At 31.0% G+C, this 17326-nt stretch overlaps 1 protein-coding gene across 1 annotated transcript; it reads left to right on the top strand.

Annotated features, from left to right (window-relative positions):
• Positions 1-5190: 5190 nt before the first annotated feature.
• LOC109797066 (WAT1-related protein At4g08290) lies at positions 5191-10843 on the top strand. The gene is made up of 7 exons (XM_020356970.3): positions 5191-5461; positions 5624-5686; positions 6439-6555; positions 8448-8697; positions 8946-9104; positions 9307-9458; positions 10446-10843. The coding sequence occupies exons 1-7, from the start codon at positions 5253-5255 to the stop codon at positions 10594-10596; spliced, it is 1101 nt and encodes a 366-aa protein (XP_020212559.1). The 5' UTR covers positions 5191-5252; the 3' UTR covers positions 10597-10843.
• The last annotated feature ends 6483 nt before the right edge of the window (positions 10844-17326 follow it).

The following is a 17326-nucleotide window of genomic DNA, read 5'->3' as shown; positions in this document are numbered from 1 at the left end:
ATTTTACAAAATCACTCATAAAACTAATCAGCTGATCTTATTTATACAAGATCACTAAAATATAAAAAAAAAATCCCAAAAATTAAAATATAAAAGAAAATATTAATTTTTTTATTATTCTAAAATTACATTCTTTATCTTTATTGCATTCTTCAAACAAATCCTTTTCTCTCTAATTAACATTAAATTAGATTAATTAATTGTAATACAAATTCTTATAGATTCGATACTTTAATATTTATTCATTTTACTATGTGTTCTTACCGGGGATCCGAGGTAGAGTTGATCCACTGGGTAAGGTCGATGAGCCTCCTTCACTGGTACGTTGGTGCTCCAAGATGGGGGTGGTACCTACAAAAGAGACTCCGATGTCAAAGTTAGTGTTTGTCGGTGTATGTGTCTCGTATAAGTAATGCACGTACCTTTGTGTGTATTAGGGTTTTGATGAGCCTTGGGCCCGAGATCAGTTTATGACCTAATTGGATAGCGAGCCGATGTCGCCTAGCGCGTGTCCGAGGTCACTCCGCGCTGTGATGCCGACCTTGAGCTCGGCATAGCGGTACAGATAGTACACTAGCCCCCGAGCTCCGAAGACCGTAGGTCGAGGAGTTAAGACCGAGCTCGACAAGGGGTCGTGACTTTTGTACGCCTATTTGTCACGACGCCATGTGTCATAACCGTCACCTCGTTCCTGTAACGCGTGGGCGGCGTGGTGACAAGATTGTATTTTTATTTGTTTGATGACGTGGCCTCTTTGGCCGATGTGGTGTTTCGATGTCCATGTTTCATGGTCGGGCTGAGGAGCTCGGCAATAATGAGCTTACTGCTTGGTTAGGCTGATAAACCTTTGACCGAGTCAGCAGATTGGTGAGGGACAAGTCGGCAACTCGGCTGGCCAGTACACTTGCCCCCCAAGCACCGAGTGATGTAAGAGCAAAGGGGCTTCTGAGGAGTTCCCAAATTTGTTGTTTGAAGGTTCAAATTCGACCTTGTTAAGTAGATGTGATCTCAAGGTTCGGACTTGACCTTGGCATATCAAGGTTCGAACTCGACCTTGGTTAAGAAAATGTGATCTCAAGGTTTGAACTCGACCTTGGCATATCAAGGTTCGAACTCGACCTTGGTTAAGAAAATGTGATCTCAACGTTCGGACTCGACCTTGGCATATCAAGGTTCGAACTCGACCTTTGGTTAAGAAAATGTGATCTCAACGTTCGGACTTGACCTTGGCATATTAAGGTTCGAACTCGACCTTGGTTAAGAAAATGTGATCTCAAGGTTCGGACTCGACCTTGGCATATCAAGGTTCGAACTCGACCTTGGTTAAGAAAATGTGATCTCAAGGTTCAGACCCGACCTTGGCATATCAAGGTTCGAACTCGACCTTGGTTAAGAAAATGTGATCTCAACGTTCAGACTCGACCTTGGCATATCAAGGTTCGAACTCGTCTTTAACATCAAGGTTCGAACTCGACCTTGGCAAGTCGTCATGGTTAATGTGCCAATACCGAAAATGTATGGGAATGGAGTTGCTTTGTTGATTTATTTCTGAGGTGTGCCTCGTTAAAACCTTCCTTGGCCAAAAACCCTTTTCTTTAGTGGGAAAAAAGGCTGAGGAGGAAAAAAGAGTACATCACCTGAATTTACAAGTTAAGAGAAATAAAATTTGAGGTGGGTGGAATTCCAAGTTCCAAATTTTCCTTTGGAGGGGTCTGTTCTTGCTTCTCCCGGTAACCGCCAAACAAGGTCGCCGACTTTAAATATTCGTGGCCTGACCTTGGTCTTGCTTTCCTTGTGGTTTGTCGCGAATTGCCTTGAGGAACTCGGCATGCTCCTCCATCTGGATGTACCCAGCAGCGCGAGCTCGGTGCTCGTCCATGTCGGGAGGAGGTCGTCGGCAAAGGCTATCGACGAAAGGTCCTGACTTCAACGCCATGAACATGGAGTACAGTGCGACCTCGGGATTCAGATTTTGGATCTTTACCGAGATGGCGGTGAATCGTTCCATGAACGTCCAGAGTGGCTCGTCGTCACTCTGTCTGAGACTGGCCAGGGCAGCTGATGTTATGTGATGAGGTCGGCTCGTCGCATATTGTGCTGTGAATCGTCTGACCAGGGTGCCGAAGCTGTCAATTGACTCGGCAGGTAGCTGGGTGTACCAGTTGAGTGCGACCCCTTTGAGTGAGGTCAGAAAAACCCTACACAGGATAGCATCCTCATTAGTGTAAAGATTTACCTGTGTGGTATACAGATCGATGTGCTCGTCCGGATCCGTGGTGCCGTCGTAATGGTCGATGTGGAGAGGCTTCCACCCGAAAGGGAGAGGTGTTTCCATGATGCTGTCCACAAAAGGATGACGGCGGAAGGTCGCCTGATTTCTCGTGACGTGGGCAGGAGCGTTGCTTACATCATGTGCCGACCTGTTGGTCGGTATGTGAGATCGATGTGTGGCAGGCCTGGGGGTTGGTGCCCTAGCCGCTGTTGGCAGTTGAGAAACCGAGTGCCCTTCCTCCTCATGTAGGTTGCTTTGTTGAGGGGGTTGATCAGAGGGACGCCGAGGGAGTTGAGCGTGAATATGCTCGTTCTCGGCGCGTAGCGCCGCTAGGTCAACCTCATTAGCGGTACGCATCACGGCTAGGTCAGTTTCGTGCTTGGCACGCATACTTTGTAGATCTGCGGCGTGTTGCTGCCGCATCTGCTCGACCTGCTCGATCAGTCGTCTCAATGCTGTTTCGTTATCCATGTTAGTGGTGTGATCTAGGTCGTCTGTTGCGCGTCTGCTATGGCTTCTGGTGAAAACCATAAGCATGGCCGATAAGAGTTGTCTTGATCGGCCTCACGGTGGGCGCCAAATGTTCTTACCAGGAATCTGAGGTAGAGTTGATCCGCTGGGTAAGGTCGATGAGCCTCCTTCACTGGTACGTTGGTGCTCCAAGATGGGGGTGGTACCTGCAAAAGAGACTCCGATACCAAAGTTAGTGTTTGTCGGTGTATAAGTCTCGTATAAGTAATGCACGTACCTATGTGTGTATTAGGGTTTTGTTGGGCTTTGGGCCCGAGATCAGTTTATGACCTAATTGGATAGCGAGCCGATGTCGCCTAGCGCGTGTCCGAGGTCACTCCGCGCTATAGCGGTACGGATAGTACACTATGTATGACCATTAATATGCTTATCAAAAGTCTAATATAATTCTTCTGTAGTGAAGCTATTTTTCTCCTTCATAGCTTCCAACCAGCTATGCTTAACTTCACTTTTCATGGCTTAAGAATAAGGCTTGGGTTCGCCGTGGTCATCAAGCTCTATCCCAATTGTAAAAGCAAATGAAATGAGATCGGCATGGCTTTACCTATCTACTGCTTTGTGTCTCCATCTCTCTCTGCCCCTTACCAAGCTATAACTTTGATCAAATCTATCTTTTAGCTTTATGATATTTTGGTGTTTGTCGCCCGCTTTGAATTATAGTTACAGGTTCAATTAATGTAACCATAAACTCCACCTCAATTTGAATCACATGATCTTTGGACAATTCTCCCGAGTTTCTAAACATTGTGACTTAACTAAATTATAGCTATATCATGTTCATTGAACACCACATCCCTAGTGATCAAACACTTCTTGTGCCTAGACGCCAAACATCACAATTTATAGCCTTTAACACCTTTGAGATAACCAGTGAAAATGCATTTCATCAACTCCCTTGGTTCTAGCTTGTCTTGCTTAATATGAGCATAAGTAATACAACCTAAAGTCTTCAATCCTGAGTAATCAACCTTCTTGAGACTCCAAGCCTCTTGTGGTGTTTTGAATCCTATGGCCATGGATTGGGACCTATTGATGCAATATAAAATCTTTTTGTTTAAGAATGTGCTATTCAATCTCTTTCCCAGTATCCCTTTTTCTATGTCTACCAGGTACATCATAGGACAAAATATTTTTATTTTAATTATGTAATATTTAAAATTCGAGAGACAACAATTTTATATTCATATGCCTTGTCTATCAAGTACCTGAATGAGGTCATTATGTATGACAAATACTATACGTTTTCGAATGGTTTAAATACATGTACTCAATTCCATGTGTGCTTAATTAAACTCCAAGAGATTACTTAATTCGCGAAAAACTTACCTGTAATTTTATTAACCAAGTTTTAAATTTCCAATTCTAAATAATAAATAAATAAATAAGAGTTCTTCTCAACAAATTGGAGTGATACACTCCCAAACTCTATAGTGCTATTTTGCATTTTTCTCATGCATGATGATATGATTTGGGGGAAGGAGGGGGGAATTGTCACATGCGAGTTATGTAAAAAATTCTATTAATTAACTTTGAACGGGAAAATTAAGCAAGAAGTTATTTTGCATACTTAATGGTCAACACATAATCCAAATTTCAATTGCAATTTGCATGGATGCATGAGTTAGTGCGAAAAATCTTTACATGCAGCAATTGTGATTGCACACTGCAATTTTAAACGTGGAGATGACATAAGAAAACTGAACCCTTCTAATGATAGGCTAAAAAAAGAGGATTCCACTCAAAATAATGGTTCCCATAGATTGTTTATCTATCTGTTATTGTTACCGCCAGAGGTAATTTGAATCCACAGTTTCAATTTGGAATTTTCATAGTCTGCCAAACATGATACTAAAGAATAAAGATTTTACTATATAGTAACTGGAGGGTTAATTATTGTTTTTACTCCACTTGAAGGATACACACACAATGATAAGAAATTTCACTTACTTTTACCGGGATTCTCGTTACATTATTTGGCATAATTTGTATATATATTAATATCTAACGTGACGTATTCATTACTTGCTATATATACTAAGATTAGTGCAAGGAAAAACGTTAATATGTTTGATCAAATAGTGATTAAATGATACAAACACAAGCGAAAAACAGTGGGTAATGTAAAATTACGCTGTTTCTGAAGTGTGTTCTGACTCATTATAATTCAACAAGCAATGTAACAGGTATTGTCCACTTAATAATAGAGCTTTTCCTTTTAGTTGGTGGGTGGAACTTTACATGGATGAGAAATTGAATGGGTTGATCTAATTAAAGGGGAACTTTAAACAGTGGTCTACGACACTTATCTACATCCTATTATTCATAGTGGGTTACGTTTAGTTTTGTCTTGATCATTGTTCATGGTGTTATATAAGGAAGAGCATTTGATGCATTTAATAGCACAGCCTCTGCAACCCTTTGTAACAATAATAGCAACATTTGTTACAAGATGGAACAAATATGTGGTGCCAAAATTGGCAACATGGTCAATAGGGCAAAGCCATATATTTTAACTGTGGGGTTGCAATTTGGCATGGCGGGGACATACCTCTTCACCATGGCTAGTTTGAATCATGGAATGAGTCGTTTGGTGTTCATTGTGTATCGCAATGCCATCGCTGCATTGGCCCTTGCTCCCTTTGCCTTAATCTTTGAAAGGTGTTGCTTTTTTTTCTTTTTTTTTTTCTCATGTAATTGATATGAAGTATGTATAGAGATTATTGAATTACTTTTTAATATATATATATAATATAATAAAATACGTATCTATAAATACGAGTTACTTTGTTTAGTATTAACTATCTTGTTACATTTTTGCAGGAAAGTTAGGCCAAAAATGACATGGACTGTCTTCATACAAATATTAGTACTTGGATTTCTTGAGTAATTACCTTAAACTTATCTATTAATGCAATCATATGACATGTGTAATATTAGGTTTTTTTTTTTTTTTTTTTTACCAATTTACATAATAAATGACACCACAATTTCAATTGTATCGATCTCTAATCCATGTAAATAAAAAACCATATATTAAGAGAGATCAACGTTTTAAATAAATTTGAATATCTCGAAAGATTAATATTTAAATTTTGATTAAAAATATCTTTATATATATATATATCACTTAATTAACAATTATTTACAACATATACTACTCGTATAACTAAATATTGTAATATGGAAAGTATGTTAATATAAATCCACCCCATAGGTTAGATTTCATTCCTTTTAATCAAGAACAACTATATTATTCCACTCTCTTTTTTCCCTGTTTTGGAAAGAACCTTTCCTCTATACATACTCTGTTTTTCAAGTCTAGAAAATTTTTGTTTAAATAGTTTTTATAGTTCACATACATAATCCACTTAACACGTTATTTATTGCTAGAGAAAAAGGGTTGATGGATGGAATGGGTTTATTCAACTTATTGATTCCTAAATTAATAAAATTGTGATTACAACAATTAAAGAAAAAATAACTCCTTTACTCTATAGTGATGCCCGCATGCCTTTATAGAGAAACAAAAGGATGAGAGTGAATATTAATGATTCACATTAATAAATTAAGGCAAGAAACAATTTTTTGTGGTTGTTGATAATCTCTTATACTAAGTAATATATTTTATATTTTAGGCCAGTTGTTGACCAAGGCTTCACTTTCTTGGGAATGGAATACACTTCGGCTTCGTTTGCATCTGCTGTTATGAATGCCGTACCCTCTGTAACCTTTATGCTTGCAGTAATTCTCAGGTGAAGCTCTATTTTTTTTTTTTTTTTTTTGAGGTGCTCTATTCAATAATTTTTAATTTAATAATTATTATTCAAAATTTATTATTAGATTAAAAGTTTTTTAAGTCCTAAATCATATATACAAATTCAATATTAATTTATAATGATTTGATATCTCATATTATATTTTAAAATATATTAAAATTAATATTTTTATAAACTAAATATCTATTATATTTTATTAAAATTTATAATAAATTATATCTATAAATAAATATTAATTTGAATATATAAATTATATATGAAATTTTTATAAATAAATTCTTTTAAATATATAAATTATATTTTAAGTTAATTAATGATAAATATATTATATTATAGTAAAATATTATTTTTATTTATTTATAATTTATTTTAAAATATTGATTTTCTTGCTCCATGGACAAAGAAATATTAAAATTTAATTTTTAAATAATTATGATAAATAAAAGTTGAATTAGATAAAATGTGAAAAAACAATTATCAAAACTTTCTAAAAAAATTCTTAAAATTACTTTTACGCAGGAAAGAAGTTCGTGTTTAATATATAAGGGATTAATAAATATTGATTTAAATATATAAATCATATTTAAATATATAAATTATATTTCATATTTATGATAAATAATTTATATTTTAACATAAAATTATTTTTATTTATTGATAATTTATTTTAAAAATATTAAAATTTAATTCATAAATTAATATTTCAACTTATACAATATATATACATGTTTATTATATATTTTTTTAATAAGAGGTAGGGGAGCAAAAACATTACTATAAAATTAAAACATTTTAATAACGTTGATATCATAAGGTCTATCAATCATCCACAACACACCTAATATATAAAAATAAGAAAAAGAGAATAACAAAGATCATGAGGGGATTAAATCAAAACCCATTAGACACTAGCAAAAGCGAAAATCAACCAATTCACCACGATTGCAACAAAAGACCTCAATTTTAATTATGCGTATTATATATTAGTGGGGACTTCCTGCCTCTATATTTTATTTAATAAATATGTTTATAAATTATTAATATTTAACAGATTAATTGATGTTTTGTTTAATTTTCAAAGTTTAAGGTATTGTGTTTATAAGACTAATTAATTTTTAATATTATTTTTTTATCATTTAAAAATTTTAAGATAAAATTATCTAAAAATGTGTACATCAAATTAGACTATTACCTTTATTTGTGTTATAGATAACATGATTAAATTTATAATAAAATTATGCATAAAAAATGCAATATTTGAATATATAAATTATATTTAAGATTAATATACATAAATATTTTAAAAATATAAATTATATTTTAGATTTATGATCAATAATTTGTATTATACAAAAAATGCTATATTTTATTTATTGATAATTTATTTAAAAATAATAATATTTAGTTCATAAATAATTCTAATAAATAAGAAGCGAATCATATAAGAAGTTTAAAAAAGATTCTAAATTTTTTCATTAAAGAAAAATTCTTAAAAATATCATCGTAAAATATAAGGATTTATATTTAATATATAAAAGTTGATATAAACAATTTAATTACCTTCTAATTATTATTCAATTTTAAAACAATTTAACATAAATTTATAAAGTAACATGAAATCAGAATTCAACGGTGAAATAGACAAAACTTACTTTTAACAAAGGTATTTAGTGAATTAACTTAATTATTTGAAGAAGGTAAAGTTGTTGTAATCCCTTGTAAGAGAGTTGGATTGTTACATAAAAAAATGGTAACCGTATCAAGTATCTATGACTTGTGTTTATATAATATATGTACATGTACAAAACCAAAGCAAGCGTAATGAAAAGCTTATTGGTAAGACTCTCCAGATGACATTCTATGTGCAGGTTAGAGCTTGTAAACATGAAGGAAATACGCAGTCAAGCAAAAGTGATGGGAACCTTGGTAACCTTTGCTGGAGCTTTGTTAATGACACTTTACAAAGGCCCTCAATTTGACCTATTTCATCATCCAAAAACAACCCCCCACCAAGGTGGAGTACACTCCCATCAGAATCAGAGTCACTCACACTGGGTCACAGGGACCCTCTTCATATGCCTTGGTTGTTTGGCTTGGTCTTCCTTCTACATATTGCAGGTACGTAATTCATGCATTAATTATTACAAATCATCATTCAATCACACTATAAAACGCTTTTATTGTTATATAAAAGTCAACAAACTTATGGTACATTATAATTTGTGATCAGATAACATTATAAAATAATGACAGTGGAAAAATAAAAATAAAAAAAATAAGAACCAGTTTAATTTGATTCTAAGAACGTTTGATTTGGAGACGGTGTCATAATTGTTTTGGTCTGATGTGAACGTGTAATTGTGCAGTCCATAACGGTGAAAAGGTACCCTGCGGAACTATCGCTGTCATCGTTGATATGCTTGATGGGTGCACTGCAAAGTGCTGTTGTTGCGTTGATAGCAGATCATAACCCTCGGGCATGGGCTATTGGTTTCGACTACACGCTCTATGGCCCTCTATACACTGTTAGTGCCACAATTTGTTTTTTTATTTATTTATTATTCTCTAGTTGTAAATTACACACAAACAAAAAAAAAATTATACAAAATTTGTGAATGTTGAAAAAAAAAATTGTTGTTTGAAATCTTAGAAGTTTCTCTTGTGACACTAACAAATATCAAAATTGCAAGGAGTAATGAGGGTTTTTCTTTTCCTTTGTTATTATAGGGAGTAATGAGTTCAGGAATAGCATACTATATACAAGGATTGGTGATGCAAAGCAGAGGCCCAGTGTTTGTTACATCCTTTAATCCTCTTTGCATGATTATTGTTACTGCTTTGGGTTCCCTCCTTCTAGGAGAACACCTCTACCTGGGAAGGTAACTTACTATTTTGTTGCTATATATATATATATGGGCCCTCTCCACACTTTTATTTTATTTTATTTCTTTTTTCCTTTTATTAATTGCTTTGATTCAAACTTGTATTATATATATTTACTCTTTTGCTACAATTATTAGATGGTACATTTCAACAAATCACTGCTAATATTTATTTATACAGACAATCTTTTACATGCAGCATCCTGCAATATATAGTATATGCCCATATTAAATTCTTTTTTTACTCAAACAGCTGTCGGCCATCTTTTCTCAGTTTAATTCGTCATTCTTGTATGCAATTGTCTCCTTCGAAAAGCAAAAATGGTCGAGTAATTGTCAATTGTACTTTTTCAATATATACATTATAGAACTCTATCTTACACCTTATCTCATTATTTGTTATCCACTTCAACTCCTCAAACTTATCCACAATATATATACTCGTCTATGTACATTATAATAATAGCAACAAGATTTAAACTTATATTCTATCTATACTACTCTAATTCTCATCAATCACTACAATTTGTTTGATTTTGTATGAAAATATTTTTAAGCAAAATATATCGTTATAGTCTTTTATCATATTTTTTTAAAATTAAAAACATGACAACCTACACCAATACTAAACCATGTGTTTACGGTAAATAGAAATAGAGAATTATGTTTTCATATTTATATATATATATATATATATATATATATATATATATATATATATATATTTATTATATGATTGATGACTAAGCAGCAACGGTTATACTACCAATTAATTACAGTTTATCCATAGCATGATATTTTACTAGTTATTTATTGTAAAATTAATAACCTTGTTATCATGGTTTATAATTAGATCGGTATTTTTCTTATGATATACACATGCACGTGGATTATTTATACATATAATGATATATCTCTCTGAATGTCATGTATCTGGTTTATTAATTTTCTGAAAGATGCCTTTTCTGGATTCAATGATGACAGTATCATTGGAGGCATTATTATCGCAGTGGGTCTTTACGCAGTGGTATGGGGTAAAGGCAAAGACTATGGAGGTGATGCTTCGCCATCAGCAACAACAACAAAAGAAACAGAAACGTTGCAGTTGCCAATTTCCTCACCAATTAATAAATGACAAGAAGTGTGTTAACATAAAGCAAGTTCGTTCGTTCGTTCGACTTATGTTGGCAGAAGTGACTGATATGATGGCAAAATATGCAAATCATATAGTGATTTGTGCTTGTGTACGTGGGCACTATATCTAGCCATGTTAAGTTGAAACCACGACTTCGTTACGCTATTCGCTTGAGTTATTTAATACTCAATTAATGTTAGAAAAGTGTTTTGTCATCGTTGAAATATTATACCAAAAAGTTAAACAAGGCGTCTCCTTCTAGTATTTAGTTACGTAAAACATTCGCCCTAATTACGTATTGAATCTCATTCCTTTTACACCAACTCGTTCTGATCCGATCCATTTGTAAAAGATTATGGAATTCTCGATCTGATTTCCATTTGCAAGACATAGATCACGGAAAACGCAATAATGCATCGAAATTGTTGTTCTTATTTCAACTTTCCTAAAGAGAAAAAGGAACCACATGCACGTGATTGTCACATCCACGTTCTCCTCGCACATTACATAAATTAAAATACAATAAACCTTAATAATATACTTCTTTCTTATTAAAATAGGATGAAATATCAACATTTCTGAACTTTTATTTTTAGTTATGGATTTTTTTTTACTATTTTTACTTTTCTAAATTTTGGTCGATTTTCTCTTTTACTTATTAAATTTTTTCTTTCGTTAAAAGCTTGCTTCTTGGTGTCAACTTTTTTGTTCATAGAGAAACTTTTCAAAGACTAAAAATAAAAAATAACAAAAATTTATGACTAAAAATATACTTAATCATACATAAATATAAGAAGAATTAGTTAGTTTATATGCTATTTTCAATTAGAAATAAACTTTTTCATCTATATTGTCTTTCATTAGAATTTAATATGAAAAATATTTTAAAAAAATATTGAAAATAAAATCTCAACTACAAGGACAAGGACAAAACTAGATTATAGAAGGGCCGAATATAAAAATTAATATTCATCTAATAAATATACAAATAATAAATTTTATATGCAATATTTACGATCATGCATTTCTAAAGACAACTTTAAAGCATATAATACAAATATACATTTACATAAATAAAAGGTCAATATTTTTTAATAACCAATTAATATTACAAATATCAATTAATTTTTTCACGTCATCTTAATTAACCTTCATGAAATTATAATAAAAATTCATGTGAAATTTTTTACAATGACAAAAACAATAAAAAATAAATAAATAATGAAGAATAGCCATAAAGATTTATTAGTCAATATGTTTCAAAGTTTAAGTTGTAAATAGTTTACAAAATATTCATAACTTTATCATTTGCATATAAGTTAAAAATATATAGTCTTTTATGTTACATAGTCTTATTGATAGATCCTTCTATTTGTATCATGACTTTGATTTTGATATATATATATATATATATATATATTAATTATAAAGACATGCCAATGATTATGTTATTAATTATAATATAACATAGTAATGTCTTTAGAATAATTGATTTGTTCCAAGTTGAATAAAGTATAACTTAACAATGAGATTTTATTGAAACAAAGGAACATTATTTTAAAAGTATTTATAATCAAGTATTCTTATTGACTAAGAAGAAATAATACATTGAGATTATTGTTGAATTGATTGGTGACCACATCTCATAAGTTATAGAAATAAGATATCAAGTCAAACATACAATATAAATATTAGGAGTAATATTTATATTGGAAGAATCCACTATGAGAAGATTTAATAATAGTTATGCAAGTGTCATAAACATTTCTTACAGTGATTATAGTTAAGCAGTTATTCGATATGAAGTTACTACCATTCCTACATATAGGAGTTATTGAATTTGGTGTTATCAAACCTTACCATAACAAGGTAATTATAAAGATAGTTAATTAGGTTTACAATGAATCATGTGGAGGGATCTCAATGATGTAAATAGGATTTGTCTATCTTGCATAACAAAAGTTATACCTCGGATCTTTTGTTAGAGTGAGACGTGAAATGTGTAGCTATATGAGAATGAACCAATATGAGATATTAGACCAATTTAATGTCTATTTGGGTATCAAAAATATATGACTGGACTTAATGAGGATGATATTATTATGTTTCGTGTTCAATAAAAAAAATTAAATATGATTACTTAAATGAACAAATTATTGGAATTGTATTATACAGATCCAATAAGGAAGCAAATTAGGTTAACATATTTTATAAGTAAAGAGGTTAATCTAATCTTGTCATCCATGTAAAAAGCCTAGAGAGAAACTCTTAGACTTTTCTATCATCTCACAAAACTCATACCTATTCTCTCAAAGACAATTTTTGTAGTGAGTTGATATATATCTGAGTATAAAGAGTTAATGTAAAAATATAAAAAAAATAATAATAAAGTAAAATAAAATAACTTTAAAACATATAGCATATCAAAATATAATTTTGAAACATATATTTATACTAACATATTAAAATAGAAAATATTTATTTTGAACATATATTAAGAACAATTAAATAATTTTAAATTACATGCACATGCATGTAAAGGTATATGCTTTCTTGTCAATTGACACAATGACTAAACATAGTGTGCTTATAAATATACTAGTGTATATGACACTTTTTATGATGGATAAAAAAAATTATCTCAATTTTAGACACATCATAGTTGTTGGCGACGTAAAAAATCTTGACTTTTTATGTTAGTTATAAAAATAATGGACATAAAATGATTTGACTTTTTATGTTAGTTATACAAATAATCGGCATAAAAAATTATCTTTTTAGGTAAACAAATGCTTCTCTGTTGTGCTCTTTCTCTCTCGTTGCATCTTTTTGTATTTCGTCGCGATGTTGCTCTTTCCTTCTCGTTGTCACATCTTTTAGCATTTTATTGTTGCACTCTTTTTCTCTTGTTACATCTCTTCATGTTTTGTCACCATGCTCTTTCTCTCTTGTATCTTGTTGCGTTTTATTGTCATGCTTTTTCTCTCTCGTTGTATCTCTTCACATTTCTCATTTTCTGTCTCGTTCTCACATATTCTTTTGTGGCCACCACATTTTACATTTCAACACCACCATGTTTACTTCTAAAGCACCATATTATCAATATTTAAACAATAACAACAGAAAACACAAAATAATAAAAGAAAAAAAATAATAACTTGGATGCGCAAGAAGAAGAATAACGAAGAAAATAAAATAAAACAAAAAACAAGAGTCTAGCACACAAATTATGTTTTTAATTTGAAATTTTAAAGTACTTTATATGTCCAGTGTTGTTTCATTTGACATAAAAAGTTCTTTCTTTGTCGGATGTCATTACACTTATCATAGAAAGGTTGGGATCAATAACTTCAAAGATAACCCTTCCCAACACAATCTATGATTGGCGTAATGACACTCAACATAAAAAGAACTTTCTATGGGTGAAACAACACCTAACATAAGAAATTTTTTGTATTTATAACTTTATCGTAGCGTCACTTTCTATGTTATGTGAATTATACTCAACATACAGTCTCTATCATAAAATGTTCTTTTTGCACTAGTGATGGTGGGAACAATCTATCTAATGAGTCTTACATTCTACTACATGCAAAAAAATATTTTCAATTTGCTACACTCACAATATCATGAATGAAATTATTCCTTAACCAAGTGGGCTGAAGATACCTGTGACATGAGAAAAAAAATACCTAGCTCCCTACCTTGTTAATAAGTTAGTAGAGTCATTTATTTTATTGATAAGTATCAATTAAATTATATGTTTTTAATCTTTAATAAAAAAAATTATTTTTAGATATGCTCAATACAATTTTTTCCCATAATTATAGGAAGTACATCTAATTATCTAACAAAAAACATTTCAAATTAGATCACTCGGCTAGACCCAACCCATCACAAAAGATTAACCAACCCAATCTGCTCCACTTTTGAGTGAGCCTATAAAAAAATGAATTTGACCTGACTTATCATGGATTAACTCACTTAAATTAAAAGAAAACTGATTAAACTTAATAAAAACATTTATTATAATCTTATATCTTAGAATTACAATCATATTAAAAATGAGATAACAAAAATATAAAAAATAAATAAATTAGTTAACCACTATCAATTTAATCAACTTATAACATCAAAATAATGACATAAATATTAAAAAAATAATATTTATTTGACTTTAATTATCTTAATTCGTAACTAGTGTGTATAGAATTTAGCCAACAATATAAAAATATAATCACAAAAGTTAATATTTTGAAACAAACAATAAAAAAATTAGGTGGATTAACTGAAGCCAAATTGTAAGTAGTTCGGGTCAAACTTTTTCCTTATAATAAAAATGATTAAAAATAATAGTCTCTCGTTATTCATTTTGTCGGATAAATATCTCTTTCGTACTTATTCTCGTATCTGTGTAGATATCCGTTAAGTGATTATATGCGTATTTTTTAAATATTCGCAGATATCCGCATATATCCATAAATATTTGTTTTAAAATAAATAAATAATTTTTCAAAGTTTTTTTTTTTTTGACATCTCTAGTGAGAAGAGAATTGATTCTACAACAGCAAATCAATGGATCATCCTGCCCAAATTATTCCAATCCGCGTGCAAATTACTACTCAGGAACTAGGAAGTCAGCCATCTTTATGTTTGTTCAGATTCTATTCTCCAAGATTCTTCTGGGCCGGGCCGCATTCATTAATATTCTCAATACTCATAATCGAAAACAAAGAAGCCATATCATATGAAGATACGAACTATTTAATGAATCGAAATTACATATCCTCATGAATCGGGGTATCAATGTCATCAAATCAGATACCCCTCTACTTCCTCCTCTGTATTAGCCGTTTATCATTTGATGCTATTCCTAGAAATTCAATCACTCAGTACTACATCACCTAATATTGCTACAATTACAGCTTACAAGTACGTCATATTTCCATTTGATTAATGCGGATTTGCACGCACTATGTGCTTTATTTAAAGCTGAATCATATTCTAATTATTTTCATAGTGGTTTAGCATGGTATATGCCATTAGTAAAGGTTCCCCTTCCCACAATTTTTGTAACCTAATAAGGAATAACAGTTGTACTACGTCTTATCCAAGAATATGTTACGTTCATTAAACATGCATGGTAGTGGTACCGTGTTTTGTTCCCACGTGGTTCTTCATTCTTGGAAAGTAGTCCTAGGCTGTTGCCTGTTGTCCTGTATTAATCTGAATGCAAGTATAAAAGCTGGCACCAAAATGTATCTTTCCTTTTATAGAGTTAGGATTCAGAGGATCTACATGGCATGCATAACACATGTAACGGTACTTGGGAAGACTCATATCATGTCTATTGTCTAGTTTCCTTTTATTCTATTATTTTATTATTTCCTTTTTATTTTTATTTTTAGTAGATTATATAAGGTTTTAAGCTCTTTAAGCTTTTCTTTCTTCTTTTTATTCTTGTTACCAGACATTATACTTTCATATGCATTGATTTCTTTTCTTTATATAGGTGATAATAATCATCAAGAATATTAATTTTTAATCATAAATAAAAAAATTATAATAAATCAAACTTAAATTTATACACTTTAATTCACAACTAGACCAATTTTATTGATTTTAATTATTATTAAATGGTTGAATTTTTTTTTTAAAAATTTCCTTTGCCAATAGGATTGAAATTTTGCGAATCTTCAGCTACACGTTGTAATTGAATTCTTGATGTTTGACAAATCAGTTTTTATGCAAATTTCAAAGTTGATTCTCTTCATTCTTAAAAAGACATCGAGTTCGATTCTCAAAAAAAAAAAAAAAAAGACTTCTTAAACTCGTCATATTTTCGTGGCATTAAAAAAAACTTTGTAATTAATTAATGTCCTCTCATACTTGTTCTCGATAGATATTGGATCAAAAGTTCTATACAATTTCAATTGGAGATTTTTGGTACATAATTTCAGTTAGAGGTTAAATTTGAAAGACCAATTTTGTAAGAATTTTGTCAGTTTGTGTGTGTGTGTTATTAATCCAATTTTTTTTTTTTTTTATATATATAAATTGTATCGACAGCTTCAACTATATATGCGTATATTGACTTCATATTTTCTAGCGAAGTAATATCGATTTAGCTATTGTTTTATGGAAAATACTTAATCTCTAGCCCCATTTTAGAGAATAGGAATTAAGAAATAAGAATAAGATAAAAACAACATAGAGTTAAAAAATAATATAAAAGGGAAAATTATATATATATATATATATATATATATATATATATATATATTTATAATAACTCTGATAATTCAACCTGAGTATGGTAATGGGTTATTTAATTTGTCATTATATTCTTTATAGTTAAAAACTTGCGAGAAGACAACAAATTAAACTTCAACCGATCATATTGACATGACTTCACTTATTTACTTTCAACCAGAAATATCGACAGAGGAAGTGTAAATGCATCAAATTATATCCTTAATGGCATGGTATACTAATAATAATCGGCTACTATTAAAATAAATAAGAAAGATCCAATCAAAACAATGGATCCATTAGAGACAAGTTGCAGCAACGATTTTAATTGTCCTTAAGTTGATACTAAAGATTTTCTGACAAAGTGGAGTACGAACACATTTTTAAACCTACTTTTTGTAAAATTTGATTGATTTTTAAAGAAATTTTAAAAAAAGTTTTTTTTTTTCTAAAACAACTCCTACAAAATATGAAAGAA

The sequence above is a fragment of the Cajanus cajan genome, chromosome 9 (genome assembly GCF_000230855.2).
Source record: "Cajanus cajan strain Asha chromosome 9, NIPB_CcT2T_4, whole genome shotgun sequence".
Classification (NCBI taxonomy): Eukaryota; Viridiplantae; Streptophyta; class Magnoliopsida; order Fabales; family Fabaceae; genus Cajanus; species Cajanus cajan.
This window is presented reverse-complemented; position numbering and strand designations above follow the sequence as displayed.